The sequence below is a fragment of the Alosa alosa genome, chromosome 2, assembly GCF_017589495.1.
Source record: "Alosa alosa isolate M-15738 ecotype Scorff River chromosome 2, AALO_Geno_1.1, whole genome shotgun sequence".
NCBI lineage: Eukaryota > Metazoa > Chordata > Actinopteri > Clupeiformes > Clupeidae > Alosa > Alosa alosa.
This window is the reverse complement of record NC_063190.1, coordinates 26,324,223-26,341,801: the sequence shown is the minus strand read 5'-3', so window position 1 is coordinate 26,341,801 and position 17,579 is coordinate 26,324,223. Positions and strand designations below refer to the sequence as shown.

The 17,579-nt window shown below is 44.0% G+C and overlaps 1 protein-coding gene across 2 annotated transcripts in view; it reads right to left on the bottom strand.

Moving 5' to 3' along the window:
- trpc5a (transient receptor potential cation channel, subfamily C, member 5a) overlaps positions 1 to 16,629 on the bottom strand; it is a 36,829-nt gene extending 20,200 nt beyond the window's left edge. The window contains exons 1-3 of one of the 2 annotated variants that reach the window (XM_048237998.1): positions 16,563 to 16,629; positions 15,965 to 16,249; positions 3,896 to 4,319 (exon numbers count right to left, since the gene is read on the bottom strand). In XM_048237998.1, the coding sequence (XP_048093955.1) occupies positions 3,896 to 4,282 (387 nt within the window). In that variant the 5' untranslated portion in view covers positions 4,283 to 4,319; positions 15,965 to 16,249; positions 16,563 to 16,629. Of the gene's footprint in view, positions 1 to 3,895; positions 4,320 to 15,964; positions 16,358 to 16,562 lie in introns of those variants that run through there. The other variant, XM_048237997.1, reaches the window with a different exon arrangement.
- Between the last annotated feature and the right edge of the window lie 950 nt (positions 16,630 to 17,579).

Genomic DNA, 17,579 nt, shown 5'->3' with positions numbered 1-17,579 from the left:
TTACACGGATGAGCCATCCCACTGCAGCTCACCATTCAACGTCTATCTGAACTGAAAGCAATTCACTTTCTGCAGTGTCATTTTTCCGAGCTCTGTGGGACATATTTTGGGTGAATAACAATGGAGTGAGAGGCAGGGCAGAGATGTTATTCAGGAACAGATATGAGTCTATAATCGAGGCAACCTCAGAGGAAGAGAAGCAGGTTTGAAGACAAACATGCATGCAAACAAGAGGCTAATACTAATGGACAAGGTTAAATTAGATAAGTAATGTCTGTTCATCGTGGAAGTGACATGGAAAGAGGTGGAATACGGAGAATAATAGGATGTCATTCAGTTTCATCACAATGCCAGGCATCCTCTACTTTCTCTCTTCCATAATCAACCTTGAGTCGCTCTGCTCAGTTTTACAGTTTGGTAAAACTGTCCATGAGTGTGTAGGCTATGCACTGTAACTTTGAAATTATCTTTTGCTTTGATTTTTTTATTTTGTTTTCTAACAAAAGACAACCTAACAATGTAACTGGTAGTGACGATTTCCCTTATTTAAATGTAGTATGTTGCCACAGTCCCTTGTGATTGTCAAGGGCTTGATGAGCATTTAATTAAAACACAAACCAGGGGAAGGCAGTGGTGTAGAGAAGGAGGGGCTGAGAGGAGATACACACTCAGTAAACATCACACGACAGACACAGTACACAAAACCCATCAATAAGACACCAGTGTGCAGAGGCTACAAATATTAAACATGTTGGTACAGTAACTACATTTTGGAAATATGCATTACTTTCCAGTAAGTACAACCACTGTATTGTTGGACCGATTTTCAGGATTGTCAAAACGTTGAGCATTGTGGAGGTAGCGTCCCACTTTATGATGCTCTATTATAATGATATGATTATTAGGGGGGTGGGTGGGGGTGCCTTGCTGCCTTGGCTGGTGTTGATTACTGGGCCCCCTCATATTTTACTCCTATGCTGCAGTGTGCCTCATCTTGTGCATGAGTGAAAAATTATTAGATCTTCACGGGGATGGAGAATGCTCCGATAAAGCCCAGGTACGTGGTAGGTTAAAATTCCGACACCATTTTCCTAACCAGCAGGGGCGAGAAGAATGACGGTCCCTTATTTTAACCCTTAAAGGTGTAGGTTTTTGAACGTTCTAAGTTCCGCAACAATTGAAGGTTCTAAAAATTCTATGTTGAATTCAATGAACCCAGATACTCTTTAGAATGTTAATTTCCCAACATTCCCGTCACACCGGTGTGACGGTACTCCTTTAAGGGTTAATACACTGACTGCACACATTGTAACACGCACACATCACAAGTCAAGCCGAGCAGCACATTCTTGCATGTGTGGTGGCAACCGTATAAAATGTGCTTTTTTTTTTTCTTCCCTGCGCCACTTCAAAGCAGACAAAAGTCTGAGCTGCGTGTCTGCCGCCTCGTTCTCTCCCTCGCTCGCCGAATGAGGAAGTCTGCCACAGGCGTCTCACATCTCCGAGAGACGGAAAGTAAAAATGGGAAGGGCGGAGTGTACAGTAGCAGAAAGGGCAGGAAAAAAAAAAAATTGATTAGAGCAGACCTTTGCAGTCGATGCTTGCTGTTTCGCTCGTGCACACATTAAAGGCCCAGTACTGACCCTAGCTGCTCAGGAGCATGGGGGGCTGTATTCAGGAGGACTGACGGAGCCCAAATCACATCAGGTGTACAGAGGCCAGCATTACCATCAATCTCATGAATATGAGAAAAAAAGAAATGTCAGCTGAGCTGTTTATCGGAGTGTGGAAGCAAGCTGGGTGTTGGTGTTGTAGGATGAGAAAATGTTGGAGCACTGAGAAGGGCCTCTTGAGATTGACCTTAGATGCTGTGACTGACGACAGCTAATTTGCTGACATCTCAAAAATAAAATGAGATGGCGAAATTGCGAAATGAATTTGATAGGGCCCGCTAGGCCTCATTTTGAGTTCTCCTGGATGTGCGGAGGCTTAGAGATAGACGTGCCTTCTTCCCAAGTTTCACTTTTCTGTTCTTTTGAAGATTATCACTTCAAACCTGATTAACAAAGCTTCATGTTAAATCACAGACTATAGTCAGCAATGGCATCATCCATCAGACATCCCTTTAGGAGCTTATGCCTTTCTGAACTCTCGATACACACTAACACAGTCAGTTAAATCAAATGACAACACAGCATCAGCTGAGTGCTGCAAGAGTAAGATTTGTAGAGCACTTGGCCCTGTCCGTTTAGTAAGCATTCAGACATAAGGGCCATAGTTGGCTTTCTGCCAAATTGCATACAAGGTCCCTTGCAGTTGAAGTTATAATTGTCAGCCTGACTTTTTGAACCTTGTGTATATACATATGGCAGTAATTTCAAAGATAGGTAAAATGTGAGCAATCGTCTACTCTAGTCTGAAACAACGTAGTCAACTGTCACATGACCCTGAATGGTGATTCATTTTTTACACTGCATTTCCAGCACAGGCAGATTAACATGTACCTGATGGATGAAGTACAATTATTGTGAATAATGAACCCATCTTCTGGCGTCACCAGCATCTGATTAGAATGGGGGAAGGCGGACGCTAATGGGCAACATTAGCGAGTTGAATAGCATTGAGTCACCTGCCTAAAGCATGGTGCAATATCCTCCAATCAGCACTCTATTACGGAGGCAACCTTTAATCTTTCCACCTTTCAGTTTCATACATTTCATTATAATTGATACATATACAAACTGCAGATTACACTAAAAAATAAATTGATTTTTTTTGGTTGACCAAATTATGTTGAGTTATTTGTTTTCATTTACAATTCATATCAATCTAACACATGTGAATTATTTATGTGTGACAACTCTGATTAAGATTCAGCATTCAAATGATCCATTCACAGCACAGCCCCATTGCCAGGCTAGCCCTGTGTCCTGTATGTGGATATCTGAGAACTGGTCTAAGACACAACACAAGCCCCTCTCACACCTCTTTAATACTTTAATACTCTTCCCTTCTGATAATCTGGGATCCATTTTCAATGTGCATCAATGTCCCTGTGGCAATAGTTATTCATCCAAACACTCAGTTCAGCTTGAACCACTGACACACTGGAGATTGTTTTTCTCTGGTTTGAGTTGGGATGAGGGCTTTTCTATGTAGTGAATAGCAGTGTTTTGTGCCTGGTGACGTGTGCAAGTGTGCTGTATAAGGGGATTTGAAGATGTTAGTATTTGCAGAGAAAGGTCCGGATGTTCTGCAATTAGTGAGAAAACTGGGGGAATGGCGCTTAATGCAGTTGGTTTTTGTGAGCCATTCTTCTGCCAATTCCCATAATGGTTCATGAGCCTTTGTGAGTATAATCATGTTCTCTGTGTGCAGTTAGTGGTTCCAAAAAACTGCAAACAACCATTAGAAATGATAATTTCATGCCTCCAGCAAACCAGCAAACCAATTCATCCATACACTGATGTTTTTGGCAGACTTAAGGAGCATAGAGACAATATCCACACAAATACGGCCATACATACACAAACAAACACACTCACATTTTCTGTACAAAGCATGAAAAAGCTGACCTACGCAGAGACACACAGACATATGGAGCGTACCAGGCACAATCTTAAAACAAACGTGTTGAAAATAACACAACTTGTGTTGTTTATTTACACATCTCTATGTCCAGATAGGGACAACACAGTTTGTGTTGTTTCTAACACATTAATTTCAAGAGTGAATATGCATAATTGGCCACATGTGCACAAAAACACACTTGTACACATACCTCCTCCACATCCATACTTACATATACACGACCCCCACCCCTACACACACACACACACACACACAGACACACACACAGACACACGTATATACCACCACCGGCTGCTTGTCCTACCTGTTTCTCGCCGCTGGGCCGCCGGTAGGAGAGCAGCAGCTCGACGGCGCCGACCACCTCCTTGCGTATGGCGTAGAGGAGTGCGTCGCCCACGTGCACGCCGTGGCTCAGCAGCAGCTCCATCACCTCCAGGTTCTCGTTCTCGATGGCGATGAGCAGCGCGCTGCGCCCCAGAGGGTCCAGGCAGTTGACGTTGATGTTGTAGTAGATCTCGGCCTCCTCCAGCGCGTGCTTGACGCCGGCGTAGTCACCCTTCTCCACCGCTGTCAGGTAGGCGCGCTCGGCCGGCGACAGCTCGGCCTCGGCGCGCACAATCTGTAGCGGGATGCGGTCGCGGTACGGCGAGTAGCTCGCCTTCTTGTAGTACAGCTGCGCCATGGGGTTCATGGTGAGGCCGATGTGGTCTGAGCGGTCTCACAGGGCTCTGGAGAGGGCAGGCAGAGACACAGACATTGACCAGGGAAAGGAGTTTTAGAAAGAGAGAGAAGGACAGAGAGATATAGAACTTTCTTTTGGGCTTTCAGGATTTCGGATAATCCTTAGTTACACTGCGTAATGTTCTATGGAATGTTTTCCATAATGTAATGTTCTTTGGAATGTTCCATAATGTTCTCTACACTCATACACGTTCCTACATGTTACTGCCTAAAAGCCTAACCCTACATTTCACCTCATTCTGTAACAAAATACATTAATGTAATACATACAGTACGTTTTTTTGTATATTGATTATTAATTATGAAGTGTATTGTAGCTAAACTCAGGCATATATAAATGTCACGAAATGGAACCCATCCTGTTAGAACATATGTACTGTAGCCACACTGGCAGGGAGGCTGGAGAATGTGCTCTACTTTGCCTTTGATTATTCCACCCACAGATGTTAGTGGCACACTGGGCTAAAATGGTTTTCTGTTGCGTAGGCTACCTGACACTGGGATCTAGGCTACAGTCCGTGCCTCAGCCCTCTATCTCTGATTATTGCGGGCTCTCTCTGATTTGAGGCAAAAATATGCTTAGGGGTAGAATGTGGATAAAGACATTGTGGTCAACATGGCAACACAAGCAAAACCATTATGTTTAGACTGTCACAGAGGTCAGTTATTGCTGTTAATGGGTGCTGGAGGGAAGCTAGAATTAGGCATAGTGTGGTTTATACAATCATGTGCCAGTTAGGTGAGAAATACATTTTTCAATTAATTTCATAATAGGAACTGTCATGTTTTGGCACACATGAAACATTGTCTGTTGTGTGCTGTATGTAATATTGTATAGGCTTGTGAGGTTTTGCTGCAGTGTGTGCCAAAATATTTGCTGAATTAAGAACCACAACCCCATGTCCCTGTCTCACTCTTAACTATGGATTTTAAGAATTCCATTAAAGCTAGCTGACCTTAGATCAATGCATATTAAATTAATCAATTGTAATTCATGCCTGAGAGATCATTAGGAATGGTTCTTCTGGCCCTGAAACATCAGTTGAGAATTTTGCTTTTGTTTGCTGTTACAGAAGAAAAGAGCATTCTCACAAATTAAATATTGAGCTTGTTCCTGAGACACATTCAGCGAAAGAATTGTTCTGCTCATGCTGTTGAGCGGATTGAATAGCTGATTTTCAGGCACATAGATGAGAACGAGACAGCGGTAGCTTAAAGAGGACAAACAAAATAAATAATCATTCTGTTATTATGAAACATCTGAAGCCCTGAAACCGCATGGCTACATCAGCTGGTCCTAATTAGAGAGACTCTGCTTGCCACTAGTTTAACAGCATTCCTCTCCAGAGAATTGAAATGATGTTTTTCCCCCTGTCAGTCTATTTTAGTTTGTGTACAAAACAGGATGAACTGTTCCTCACAAAGAGGGAGAAAACACTCAGTTGTCCCATCACTCGTTGTCTATGGGACATAGTAGATACAGTGTATAACCTTCTAGACTTTTTTGGCCCACCCTGGCATTTTTCTTCAATCTGCCCTTTCTGATGCTTCTCCAGAAGGCTGAATTAATCAGACGTGTAAACGCTTGGTGGAGATCTCCCTTTGATCTCTGCGAGCGAGCGAACACCCCAACCCCCACTCCTGGCTTCACTCAATTCCCTTCCCAAGATACTAACACACAGGGAAGCAATGGGTGACTGATCTAGTGGTCCCCATGGGCAACACCCCCCACCCTCACATAAACAAACATACATAAACACACAGATGCGCCCACACACACACACACACACACACACACACACACACACACACACACACAACTCATTACAGTCCCTCACACAGAGGGAACCAGAATGCCTCTGCAGGGCTACCTCCTGGCTTCTCAGTTGGTTCTGCATAGAAAAGGAAAGATAAAGAGACAGAGAGAAGAAGAGAGAATAAGAGAGAGAGAGAGAGAGAGAGAGAGAGAGAAGGAGCATCCATATTCATGCTGCAGTGCTGCCATCAAAATGGGGGCCTGCAGGTGAGCCCATGCAGACCCCCACCAAGCCCTTTTTCTCCCTAATGGCTTCAAAGAGCGGGGGGGGAGAGAGACTCACAGACACAGAGGGAAGAGGACAGAGACAGACACAGAGTGAACCATTAAGGAGGAGTTGGAGGATGGGGTTGGGGAGGTGACTTGCTGGTACCCATGGGCATGAGAGAGTGTGGGGGGGGGGGGGGGGCCTTGATGGACTTGAGATGCGGAGTGAGTCAGTTGGCCCCTGCAGTGAGTTAAACATGAAGAGAAACGGGGAAACCGACACTGGCGCCGACCCACCATTCCACCACTACGCACAGCTCTGTGTAAGCCTTTAGGCCAGTCATGGCCGTAAGCTGTCCTCTTCTGCCTCTTGTCAAACTCCCCGTGGCGTGGCCTTGAGCCTGGTCAAACCTGGGGTCCTGCCACGCACATCTCCATCCTGACTTTATTTGCAGGGGATTAACCCCTCAACCCCACATGTCCTCAGGCCCATTATGAGTGTGCTGCCGTCACACGTCCATCCTCAGGATGAACCCTTTTTTTTTTTAACGAGGAGCAACTTCCCTATAGGAGGGCATCATTACTGATAAGCTCACATAGCCTGTCATTGCTGTGGCCAATAATACAATCACTTGAGGCCTAGTAATTCATGGCTAAGTGCTGTACAATAGAGTTGGAGAACACAAATAATTCCGGAAGCTTTCTCGGGAGAATATGGGGAAATCAATAAATGAATGCAATAATGGCAGCACCAACACAAAAACAAAAGGCCTCAGATAAGTCCAAACATTAACTATGAAAGACAGCTTCTGTCAAAGGTCCACACACACACACACACACACAAAAGTGAAATTGAGGTCAGAGAGAAGACAACTGTTTGCTACATTGATTCCACCTTGCGGTTTCTAATAAACCTCATCCTATGCCAGCCACACACACACACACACACACACACACACACACACACACACACACACACACACACACACACACACACACACACACACACACACACACCCCTTGGGGATCAATAAAGTATCTATTTATCTATCTATCTATCTATCTATCTATCTATCTATCTATCTATCTATCTACACACACACACACACACACACACACACACACACACACACACACATGCTGTCATCTCATCCCCACGTTCGTTTTATTCGTTTTATAAATATTTACACCTTAGATATGGACATAGTACACAGTAGCATATTTTCTTGTTTTTCCAACCCTTAAAAAGAAATCATTCACAAAACTCGAACACTGCTTATTTATAAAATGTGTACTGGTAAGCAGCCATTGTCATGATATATTGTATTTTGCATGTTTCACCCTGCCATGTCCAAACCTATGATTTGTGTCGAGCGGAATGAGAGCCTTAGCAGCGAAAACCATTACATACTCATTTGTATTTCACCCGATTAGTCACTGACTGGCCGGTATACACTTGTGCACCATTAAACAAGACGAGGTCCTGAATTATTCACTAAAAAAAGCACCCCTCGGAGGGAAGGTTCATTTCTTCCACATTCTGACAGATGCAACATTTCACCCTTATTGGCAGCGGTCTCACTGGGGACAGAACACTGCTGTAGTCTCACTATTACGCCTGGTTTTAGCAGCAACAGACACAACCTCCTTGTCAGATCCTCTTTGCTTTGAAGGGACTATTTATTCATGCCCGTCTCTATGCCAGGAGGAGGTGAAGATGGGTAGGCCAGATGCTTTTGCTTTTGAGTTCTGTTGGTGCTGATGTTGGCTGAGCTGGTTGCCTCAATGACAGAGGTCCCAGACTTAGTCTGGGGATGTTGTGTGAGCAGCAGTGTTCATCAGTGCATGTTTTATTCAGAGTATTTGTAGCCCTGCACTGACACCTGGGCTCATCTGAAAGCCTCTGCTACAAATGAGCACCACTGTAAATGCACGTAGCCTCTCCAGGCACTCACCCACACACACACACACACACACACACACACACACACACACTCACTCATTAACACACACACACTCACTAACACACACACACAATGCATATGGGCCTGCAGACCAGGCACACAAACATTCATAGAAACTCGCACACAATGCTTTCATCCTGTTGCGCTGACCTATACACCATACACCTACTTAGACACCGTTACCCACACACACAAATATCGCACACACACACACACACACACACACACACACACACACACACACACACACACACACACACACACACACACACACACACACACGCCTACACTTATGCAAAATATACAATCCCGCGACTTAAACAGTCTCAGTACAATCAAATTGTCACTACAAAACAGCAGAAACCGCATACAAGTACAAATCAATATCCTGTGCGTCTGGCCAGCCTGAACCTGGTTAGTTAAATGCCCACTGTAAATAGCAGACATGCTGTAGCTGCAAGCATTCAGGTATTTATTGATTAGATTAGCTCTTTGCTTGTGTGCGGCTTGTCATTAGGCTGACCAAATGGCTGAAGATGCACAGCAAGCCTTTTTGCTGCTAGTAGTAACAGCGCTAGCACACACAAACTAAAGGCTTAGTCTTAGAGGTTTCATCTGGCAGGGCTTGCTGTTCAGTGCAATTTCTATACTGCTAAATACAGTATACTGTATGTGAAACTTCAGTAGGTGGCCAAAGACGATTAAACCCTATCAACAAACAAAACATTGAGGAGGTTGCATTCAGATATTTAGTTGTTCACTTGTTTATATGGCTTGTTAAACCAAAAGGCAATAAAAGTGAAGGATGCCTTTTTTATCCCATTATTAACATCATCTAGGCATTTAAAATACTGAGGGAACGCTTATCAATCCGCACTGTAATGCGATGCAGTAAAAATAGAACGCTGGCATCATCTGGCATGTCCAGGAGCGAGCGTGTGAGCGTTGCGATGCAGGGAAACGGTTAACATCACTGTTTCAAAGTACTTCTCTGGGCAGTAGCGGGCGGGCGTGCAGGCTCCACACTCATGGTACAGTGAGTGGGCTGCACATGGGTGCTGTATGCATCTCAACAAGGCAAAAAGCAATGGATGTGTTTATTATTGCTATTATTATTTCTTCTCTCTTTTTTTAAAAAAAAAAAAAACAGTGAAGAAGCCTGCAATGAGTTCGGCTGGCTCTTGCTCCTGGCCTTGGGCTAAGCTCCAGGAGAAGTTTGTAACATTGGGAGGCAAAAGGGGTGCAAGGAAAGAGAGACAGAATGATAGAGTTGGAGAGGGAGGAAGAGAGAGAGATTGAGAGGGAGGAAAAGAGTTAGAGAGAGTAAGAGAAAAGGTACAAGAGAGAGATGATCTAGGCCACGGACACGGTTTCTGTTTTGTTCTTTGCTGTACTGCTGGCAGGAACAACAGGCGCCCCATTGATTAGCTTGCAGAAGAATCGAGAGACATTTGTTGGGGGGCAGGGAGGGGGAGAAGGTGAAGAAGGGCCAGATGCATATTTAAGATCCCACTTGCCCCCCTTCCCACCTCCAACCAACACCACCATCACCACCATCTCTCCGCAGTTACAGTTTTTTACGATCACTTTGCTACTATTTTCAGAACCTTGATGTCATTTTTCAAAACTCTAGACACAAAACTCAAAACGGTTATCACTTGTAACACAGGCTGTCTAATGTTCAAAACATTGCATTGTGCATTAACATCTTGCATTTGCACAATCATTGGTTCAAAAAACTAATTTACTGTGAAATACCATTCAAACATAACTATAGATCACCCACACACAAGCAACCGATAGTTTCACTGTGTCATTTTTCGTACAATCATTAAATATTGTAGAACAAAATAGGTGATACAGGTTTCATCATGGTACTACATGTACAGTAAATACTTCTCTGTAAAAGTACTGCAGTAGTAGAGAGAATACTACAGACACAGTGACTGAATACATTAAGGGATGCTCTAGCAAATTGTTTGGAACGCACGTTGCCGTCGCTGGTAGAAAGTAGGACCATTCGTTCATTGCATCTTTGCGGGGAGGTTGTGCCAGAACTACACACTGGGCATTGCTCTAACAGTAACTCGTTTTGAGGTGTATGGCTCCAGCACACGCCAGTCTTAAGTGGCATCCCTTCTACTAAGCACCGCGGCGCTACCGAGTCTGACTTATGTCCAGTGGACGAGGGTGCACACGAAAGCTGACGTGGTTCTCTCCTCCATCCCAGTTCTCTCCTGGGTCTCCCTCTTGTATGGCAGGCAAGGCCAAGATCACAGCAGCAGTTGACCACGTGTTAGCTTGACCACTGTTTTCCCCGGTATTTGTTGTTTTGGGTTAACTAGCTAGTTGTGTTTACAGCCACCACTACTGTGTCTCCTCTTTCATATTTGTATTTGTTTACTTATTTTGCTTTGCCCCTGTCGGTCACCGGTCCAGCCGGCCAGTGTCAATTTCGCAGTTCAGTGGCGGCGTCTCTGGTTGAGACGTGGGCTGCGAAGTTTACAATTACCTTCTTTATTTCTACTCTTCCCCTGTTTATTACATTTTGCTCTTTTTATTTCTTTGGCTTGAGTGTTGATCCTAGGAATGGTTGTTAGCGCCATCTGTCAATGTTATGTTGTGTGAGTAACCTACTGGTAGTATTCTGCCCTTAGTTTGCAGTGTGAACATGCCCTAGTGGCTGAGTGTAGCCTCAAACTCATTTACTCATACAGTATAAGCTTGTTCGCCGTGTGATTTATCACATTGGTGCATTGGTGTGCAAGTGTACTGTGTGATCACGTATGGTTGAGTGTTTGCCAGAGGTACTCTAGCAGTGTTACGATAGCTTTCCCGGGATTGGCACCTTGCCTCATGTACAGTATGTTTCCTTATGTTGTTTGTTTCTTTTCTTTTGTGTTACAGTATCTCATCCATGTTTTGTACCCTTGCCTCTGTTACAAATTTAAGTCACCAAGAAACGCAGACATAAATAAAATATTTATTGATCGTAACAGCCTTCTTGTTTGCATCCATTTACTTGGATAGCCTCAGAAGTACTAGGTAGCTGTCACCAGTGTTTAGTGTAGGCCTACTTCTACTTATCGTAAGTGTGTAGATCTTGTGTACTGGGGCCTAGCCCTGGTTACACTATGAAATAGAAAATAAAAGACAGCAATTACAAGGGTCTGCATCTATACAGTGCAGTACTGTCAATACTGTAAATAGTCTGAAAAGGTGGTACAGTATTTGGAACCATAGACACGGTCTCCGATGAAGCATTGTAAATATTAGGGTACATCCATGGATATTGTAGTCTAACTGGTTCATGCTCCACACTAATTGGTGACAATGAATCTCGTTACAGTATCTTGAAACTTTCGTGATTTGCAGTAAACATGGGCAATTGTTTGTCTGCTTCCATACAACTATGCATTAAGAGTAATGCAACAGTTACTTATCATTTTGAGCAGTTGTATCAATTGATAGTTAGATCATTGTAAGGAAATGAATAGACACTCATTTGAAATGTAATGTGTGAATTGCCTTTTGAAATAGTAGTACTTTGATGTTGTGTCATATTGAACAGGTGATTTTTGTTGAATGAACAAATTATCTAAGTTTTATGTGTATTTTATCCAAGCAATTGAGAAAAGGGTTAGAGTTTTGAAAAATGTGCATTTTGATCATTGGTTGTGAGTTGTGTGTCTAGAGTTTTGAAAAATGACATCATGGTTTTGAAAATAGTAGCAAAGTGATTGTAAAAAAACTGTATTTATTTTTCTCTTTCCTTGTAAATCATGGCAAGCTGATATCAATAATGCAGGAAAGCTTTGGTTGTGGTTTTAAATGTATTGCTATGAAATGCAATCACCACTACTTCTTCTCATTATCCCATGAGAAAACAGAAGATACATTTCCAGTTAGAAGTGACTAATCAAAATTGCCTTGTCAATAACAAGGTGTGTGTGTGTGTGTGTGTGTGTGTGTGTGTGTGTGTGTGTTCATTTCTCTCGATGAAACCAATTGGTCACTAAGAAACAGAATGTGATAGTGGAGTAACTGGCACTAGGCTCCACATCAGAGACACCCAGGTGGAACACAAACATACAGTATGTATGTAACTTACTGCTCAGTGACCTGAGAGAATAAACAGCAGAATCGCTTAAAGGGTCCCCAAGGAGTTTTGAACTTTCAAAGGCACAGACACAGATAAGAGTACAGGTGGGAAGTTAACAGAACATAGCTCTGGCTGTTCACTGTGAATAGAACCGAATAGCAACTCATCTCCTTTTAACCAGTGTGTACTATCATCTGAGTGTTTATCTCTGTAAAGAGTGAAATGGATTGTTTCTTGATGTAGGGTTTTTTTTCTCTCCTTTACTGCTACTACTTAGCTAAGTTTGTGTTAGTCTGGTGGGAGTGCGAATGGGAGATGCCGATCTTTCCCAGGAAGGGTTATTTAGCTTCTTTATGCTGTACGTCAGCTGTAAAACAACACAGTCCCACAAGTGGCGACGTGGAAAATGGTTTTCAGGAGATCTTATCCGCCCATTCATCGCCTCAACCGCCACAAAAATGATTAATATGATCTTGCTAGTTCAAGCACAGAGACATTTAGGTGTAATCTCTCCTCTGCCACATCAGTCATGCCTCATGAAAGAAACATGCCGTATGGAGGCATTTGTAAACACTGCATAATGGCCCTTCATGGTCTGTTGGACATTGTAGTCACACAGCAAAACTATATATTCCACTAAATGTGTAACACCATTTTCATTTACAGCTTACAAAGAGAAACACACACAAGATACATGGACTCATGGGAGCCCTACATTGCCAGTAATAGCTGTTTCCTCTTTGAACGCCAAGCCAGCAGTAGCATCGCTGACATCTCCAAAGAATCTTGAGGAAGCAAATCACGCTGAGGAGGGGAAGGAGGGAGGGAAGGAGGGAGGAAGGTTCATCTTGACACCACTGGTCATCAGACGCCAACAACGGGTTGCGGAGCAGTGAGCGCAGGACTGGCGGATGAGGCAGCCTGACATGTTGGTGAGGCCCCAGTGGCACTGCATTGCTCCTATGGGGAAACTCTCAGTGCAGCACAGTTACTCTCTCACAAGAGTACCATCCAGAAAGGATTTGTTTTCGTACTGAAGTATTGTTTCTATACTGATAGGGTCCCTCTGTTTTGCTTTTTTCATTTGTTAATTTAGGAGAAAGATACGTGTTTCCCATTTTTTTGTTTTTTTGCTTTTTGGAGAATGATATGTATCTTTTCGTTTGCATGTTAATTCTTTTAGTTTGTGTCTTTTTTCGGAGGGGAAATCGAGGAATCTGACCGTGCAGGACATAGTTTAGCCCCCCACTGTGCTCCTGGAGGTTCAAATGCCCCTCTCCTTTGGGGTAGTTTTTCCAATCATCTGTCTGTTGGTGGCAGGAGGCCAGGGGACGGAGAGAGAGAGAGAGAGAGAGAGAGAGAGAAGGAAAGAAAGAGAAAGAGAGCTGATGGAGGGAGAGACTGAGAGATGGTGACGTTGCTGCACCCTGTTCTGCCCCTTCAGATCGTCTGTTCCCCTGTCACAGTGACTCACGCCATGGTGATGGATGATCACCACTAGCTTAATACCCCCACCCCATCTTTAGTGGGGAGAATGGCGTCATCCCCAAGATGGCATTTGTGCCTGGGTTTTTTCTTCTGCTGCAAAGCAGACGTATTCGTCTGGACAAATTAGGAGAGAAAATCTGGATTAAACTGCACTTAGATACATAAAAGCGCAGCAGACATTTTACTCCTGCTCATGGTTGCTGAAGTGTTCATCAGCTTTCTTGTTTGTTCGCTACTATCACAACCAAAGCCAACAGTCACATTCCAACTAAGCGTGTCCTATTTCACCTCAAAAGTTTGAAATTACAAAGCCCTTGCTAGGAATATTATATTTTGTCATACTTTTTTTAAAGGACATTTATTTTTAAAAATGTTAGAGATAATAATTTCAACTTGACACATAACCCTTTCGTTGGTTCCTGCACATTTTTTGATGTGAAACATAAAACAAGCTATAAGTTGCTTTAGTGAATATAAGTAAACAGGGAGCGGATGTGTTTACATAACGCAATGTTATTTTTGGTAACCCTTGTCAGGTGTTGAAATAAGAGCATGAGTCCCTCTCAGGTGTATTGCCACAGGTGTCACTTCAAAGCCCACCTGGGTGTGTGACGTCTTCCCTGGAGTGAGCATTCAATCAGAGATGCAGCTTCACTCCAGATTTTTACATATGCCTTTATGCGGCGCATATACAGTAACATGTGTATCTGTAAATGCGGCAAAACCATCGAGATCGTCCATTTTTTATGCTAAATTGCTCCCCCTCTTCCTATCCCCCCTCTCTTTTCAATTTCTCTCTTTCACTTTATCTGTCTCTATAGTATAGTATAGTATGTATACTTTTTTGATCCCGTGAGGGAAATTTGGTCTCTGCATTTAACCCAATCGGTGAATTAGTGAAACACAAACAGCACACAGTGAACACACAGTGAGGTGAAGCACACACTAATCCCGGCGCAGTGAGCTGCCTGCTACAACGGCGGCGCTCGGAGAGCAGTGAGGGGTTAGGTGCCTTGCTCAAGGGCACTTGCGGCCGACTGGTCGGGGCTCGAACCGGCAACCCTCTGGTTACAAGTCCAGAGTGCTAACAGAGGGCCCACGGCTGCCCACTATCAGTGATTATATCAAAGCACAAACACACATTTTGCTGGTGTGCGCTGGAGAAGCTATCACGCCACACGTGGCGATTGATTGACTGTCCGGCTAATTGACAGATTTCTTGATTGGAGTTAGCACATGACTGTATAGGTTCTTGAGCGCTTCATACCCCTGTCTATAAATCTGGCATGTCTCTCTCTGTGTGTGTGTGTGTGTGTGTGTGTGTGTGTGTGTGTGTGTGTGTGTGTGTGTGTGTGTGTGTGTGTGAGACAGAAGACAGAAGAGCTCTCAGGTGTTTCGCTGGCATTTAAGGCTGGCAGCCGAGGGAGATTCATTAGGGTGTTAATAACCTGTGGAGCCGCCTCTCTCTCTCTCTCTCTCTCTCTCTCTCTCTCTCTCTCTCTCTGCTTAATTGTGTTGCCGTCCTTTATTCTTTAAAAAGGGTTTGAGAACAAGAGGTGCCATGAGCTCCACTGCCTCCCGTGCCCCTGTTACGGCTGTCTCAAGCTCAATAAGGCATGAACATCACGTAAGAATCGGGGGGGATAAACACCCTTTTTGTACTCCGTCAGCTTGCTGGTGATGTGTTTTTTTTTTCGTTTTTTTCTCATTAACCAATATAAACATATTATGTTTCCCCTCTTTTTCTTCTGACATATTATTTGAGTAAAAGTAACATTTTTTACAGTAGGTTTTTAGTATGGTAACGTATTTTTGTCATTGAAATCGACTCCTTGTTTCTCTTCTGAGGACTGTTTATCATTAATGCATATCTGTAAAGCCATCCATAAAGATCTATGAAATATTCAGCCTTAAACCTTAAGCTCCCATGAGATAGAGAGAGAGAGAGAGAGACAGAGAGAGAGAGAGAGAGAGAGAGAGAGAGAGAGAACTACTCAATAGCACAATAGCAGCCATAGTATCAGATTCAAACTGGATTCGCAACGCCAAACTCACCCAAAGTGGATCTCTTCACATGCTGTATCGGTGGCAACCCAGCCACCAGTGAGCACAAGCAGGTCCTTGCATGCGTGTGTGTGTGTATATATTTTTCCAAAGCAGCTTTTCTTTGCCGTCTGCTTGATCATTGAGTGGGGTCCCTGGCTGCTACTGCAGAGCAGTGATTGTGCGCTTGGTTTGTGGATCCCAGTCTGGGGACGCAGCATGAGAGCAGGTGGTGGGCTGGAGACCCTCCATCTTCTTCCAGCAACGTTGCTACCCCCGATTCCACGCTTCCCACCGCTACACAAGGAACAATGAAAACATAATGGAGGGGGAAAATGATGTAAATATCCACAGTTGCTCAGAGAGAGAGAGAGAGAGAGAGAGATCTACAGTATCCACCTCCTCCTCCTTCTCTTCCTCTGAGGATGACTGCCTTGTGTTTGTGTGTGTGTGTGTTTTTTCTTGTTTTCTCTCGTTTAGTCTCTCTCTCTCTCCTGAAAGAAGCTCACATACACACTTACACAGACACACATATGCTCATACACACACACACACACACACACACACACACACACACACACACACATGCACACACAGTACCGTGCCTCACATCTCCTTGATTGGCATAGTGAGAGAGCTTGGGGCTCGGCATGTGCTTGCCTCGGTTGTCATGGTGCCGGACAGAGTGTGGTCGCCGTGGCGGCTGTGTCGTCTGCGCTCCTGCTCTCTCTCTCTCTCTTGTTTTTCTCTATCTACTTCTCTGTCTCTCACTAGCACCAGCCAGCTACAATCTGTGCATCCTTAGATCAGGCTCCCCCTTTGCTCTATGCATTTTCTCCCCTCCTTATTCCACCTCCTAATCATCTCCTCTCTCTCTCTCTCTCTCTCGTTTTCACCCCTCTCCTCAGCTCTGTCTCTCCTTCCTCCCCCTCCCCATTTCACTTCACCCACTCCTGTATGTTCCTCTTGAGCTCCCCCCTTCACACACACACACACACACACACACACTTGCACAACCCCCATTTCTTCATATCCAATATCGGGTTGTTTTGCCTCTGTTGTCATCTCCCCTGTGTGTTAGTCTTGTTAGTCTTTGTCTACATGACGACGTCGAAAGAACACCTGACGTAATGGTTGTGTGCTCATAGTCATTGGTGAATTATCCTGAATCGTGGCAACGTCTAAAATTATCCTGGAAGTCGGACGTAAATATCAGCCAGACCAGGCTCTGTGATGGGTGGTCTTTCTCTCTAGGTTCAGCACCTGCCTGTCTGTTTAGCACATTCTGCCTTGTATGCTCCTTACACAGATAGATTATGCTGGGAGTTACTGAGACTATTTCCCAGGCGACATACTCCTCTATTGCAACTCAAACAGCTCTACTACTGCACCAATGATTATGGGGGTTTTTGTCTCTTGTTGTGCGAGGGAAAAGATACTCCTCTCTCATCCATTTTTTTAATGTTGTTGTTTTTGTTGATCAATCGATCGCTACCCTCCTGAGGTTTGAACTGCTGATGTGAAAGCTGCCCTTCCAGCGCCTGGTCAGAGAGATCACTTGGGACTTAAAGATTAGTATCAAGAAAGATGCTAACATTACCAGATAGAGGCACGCAGGATTTCAGGA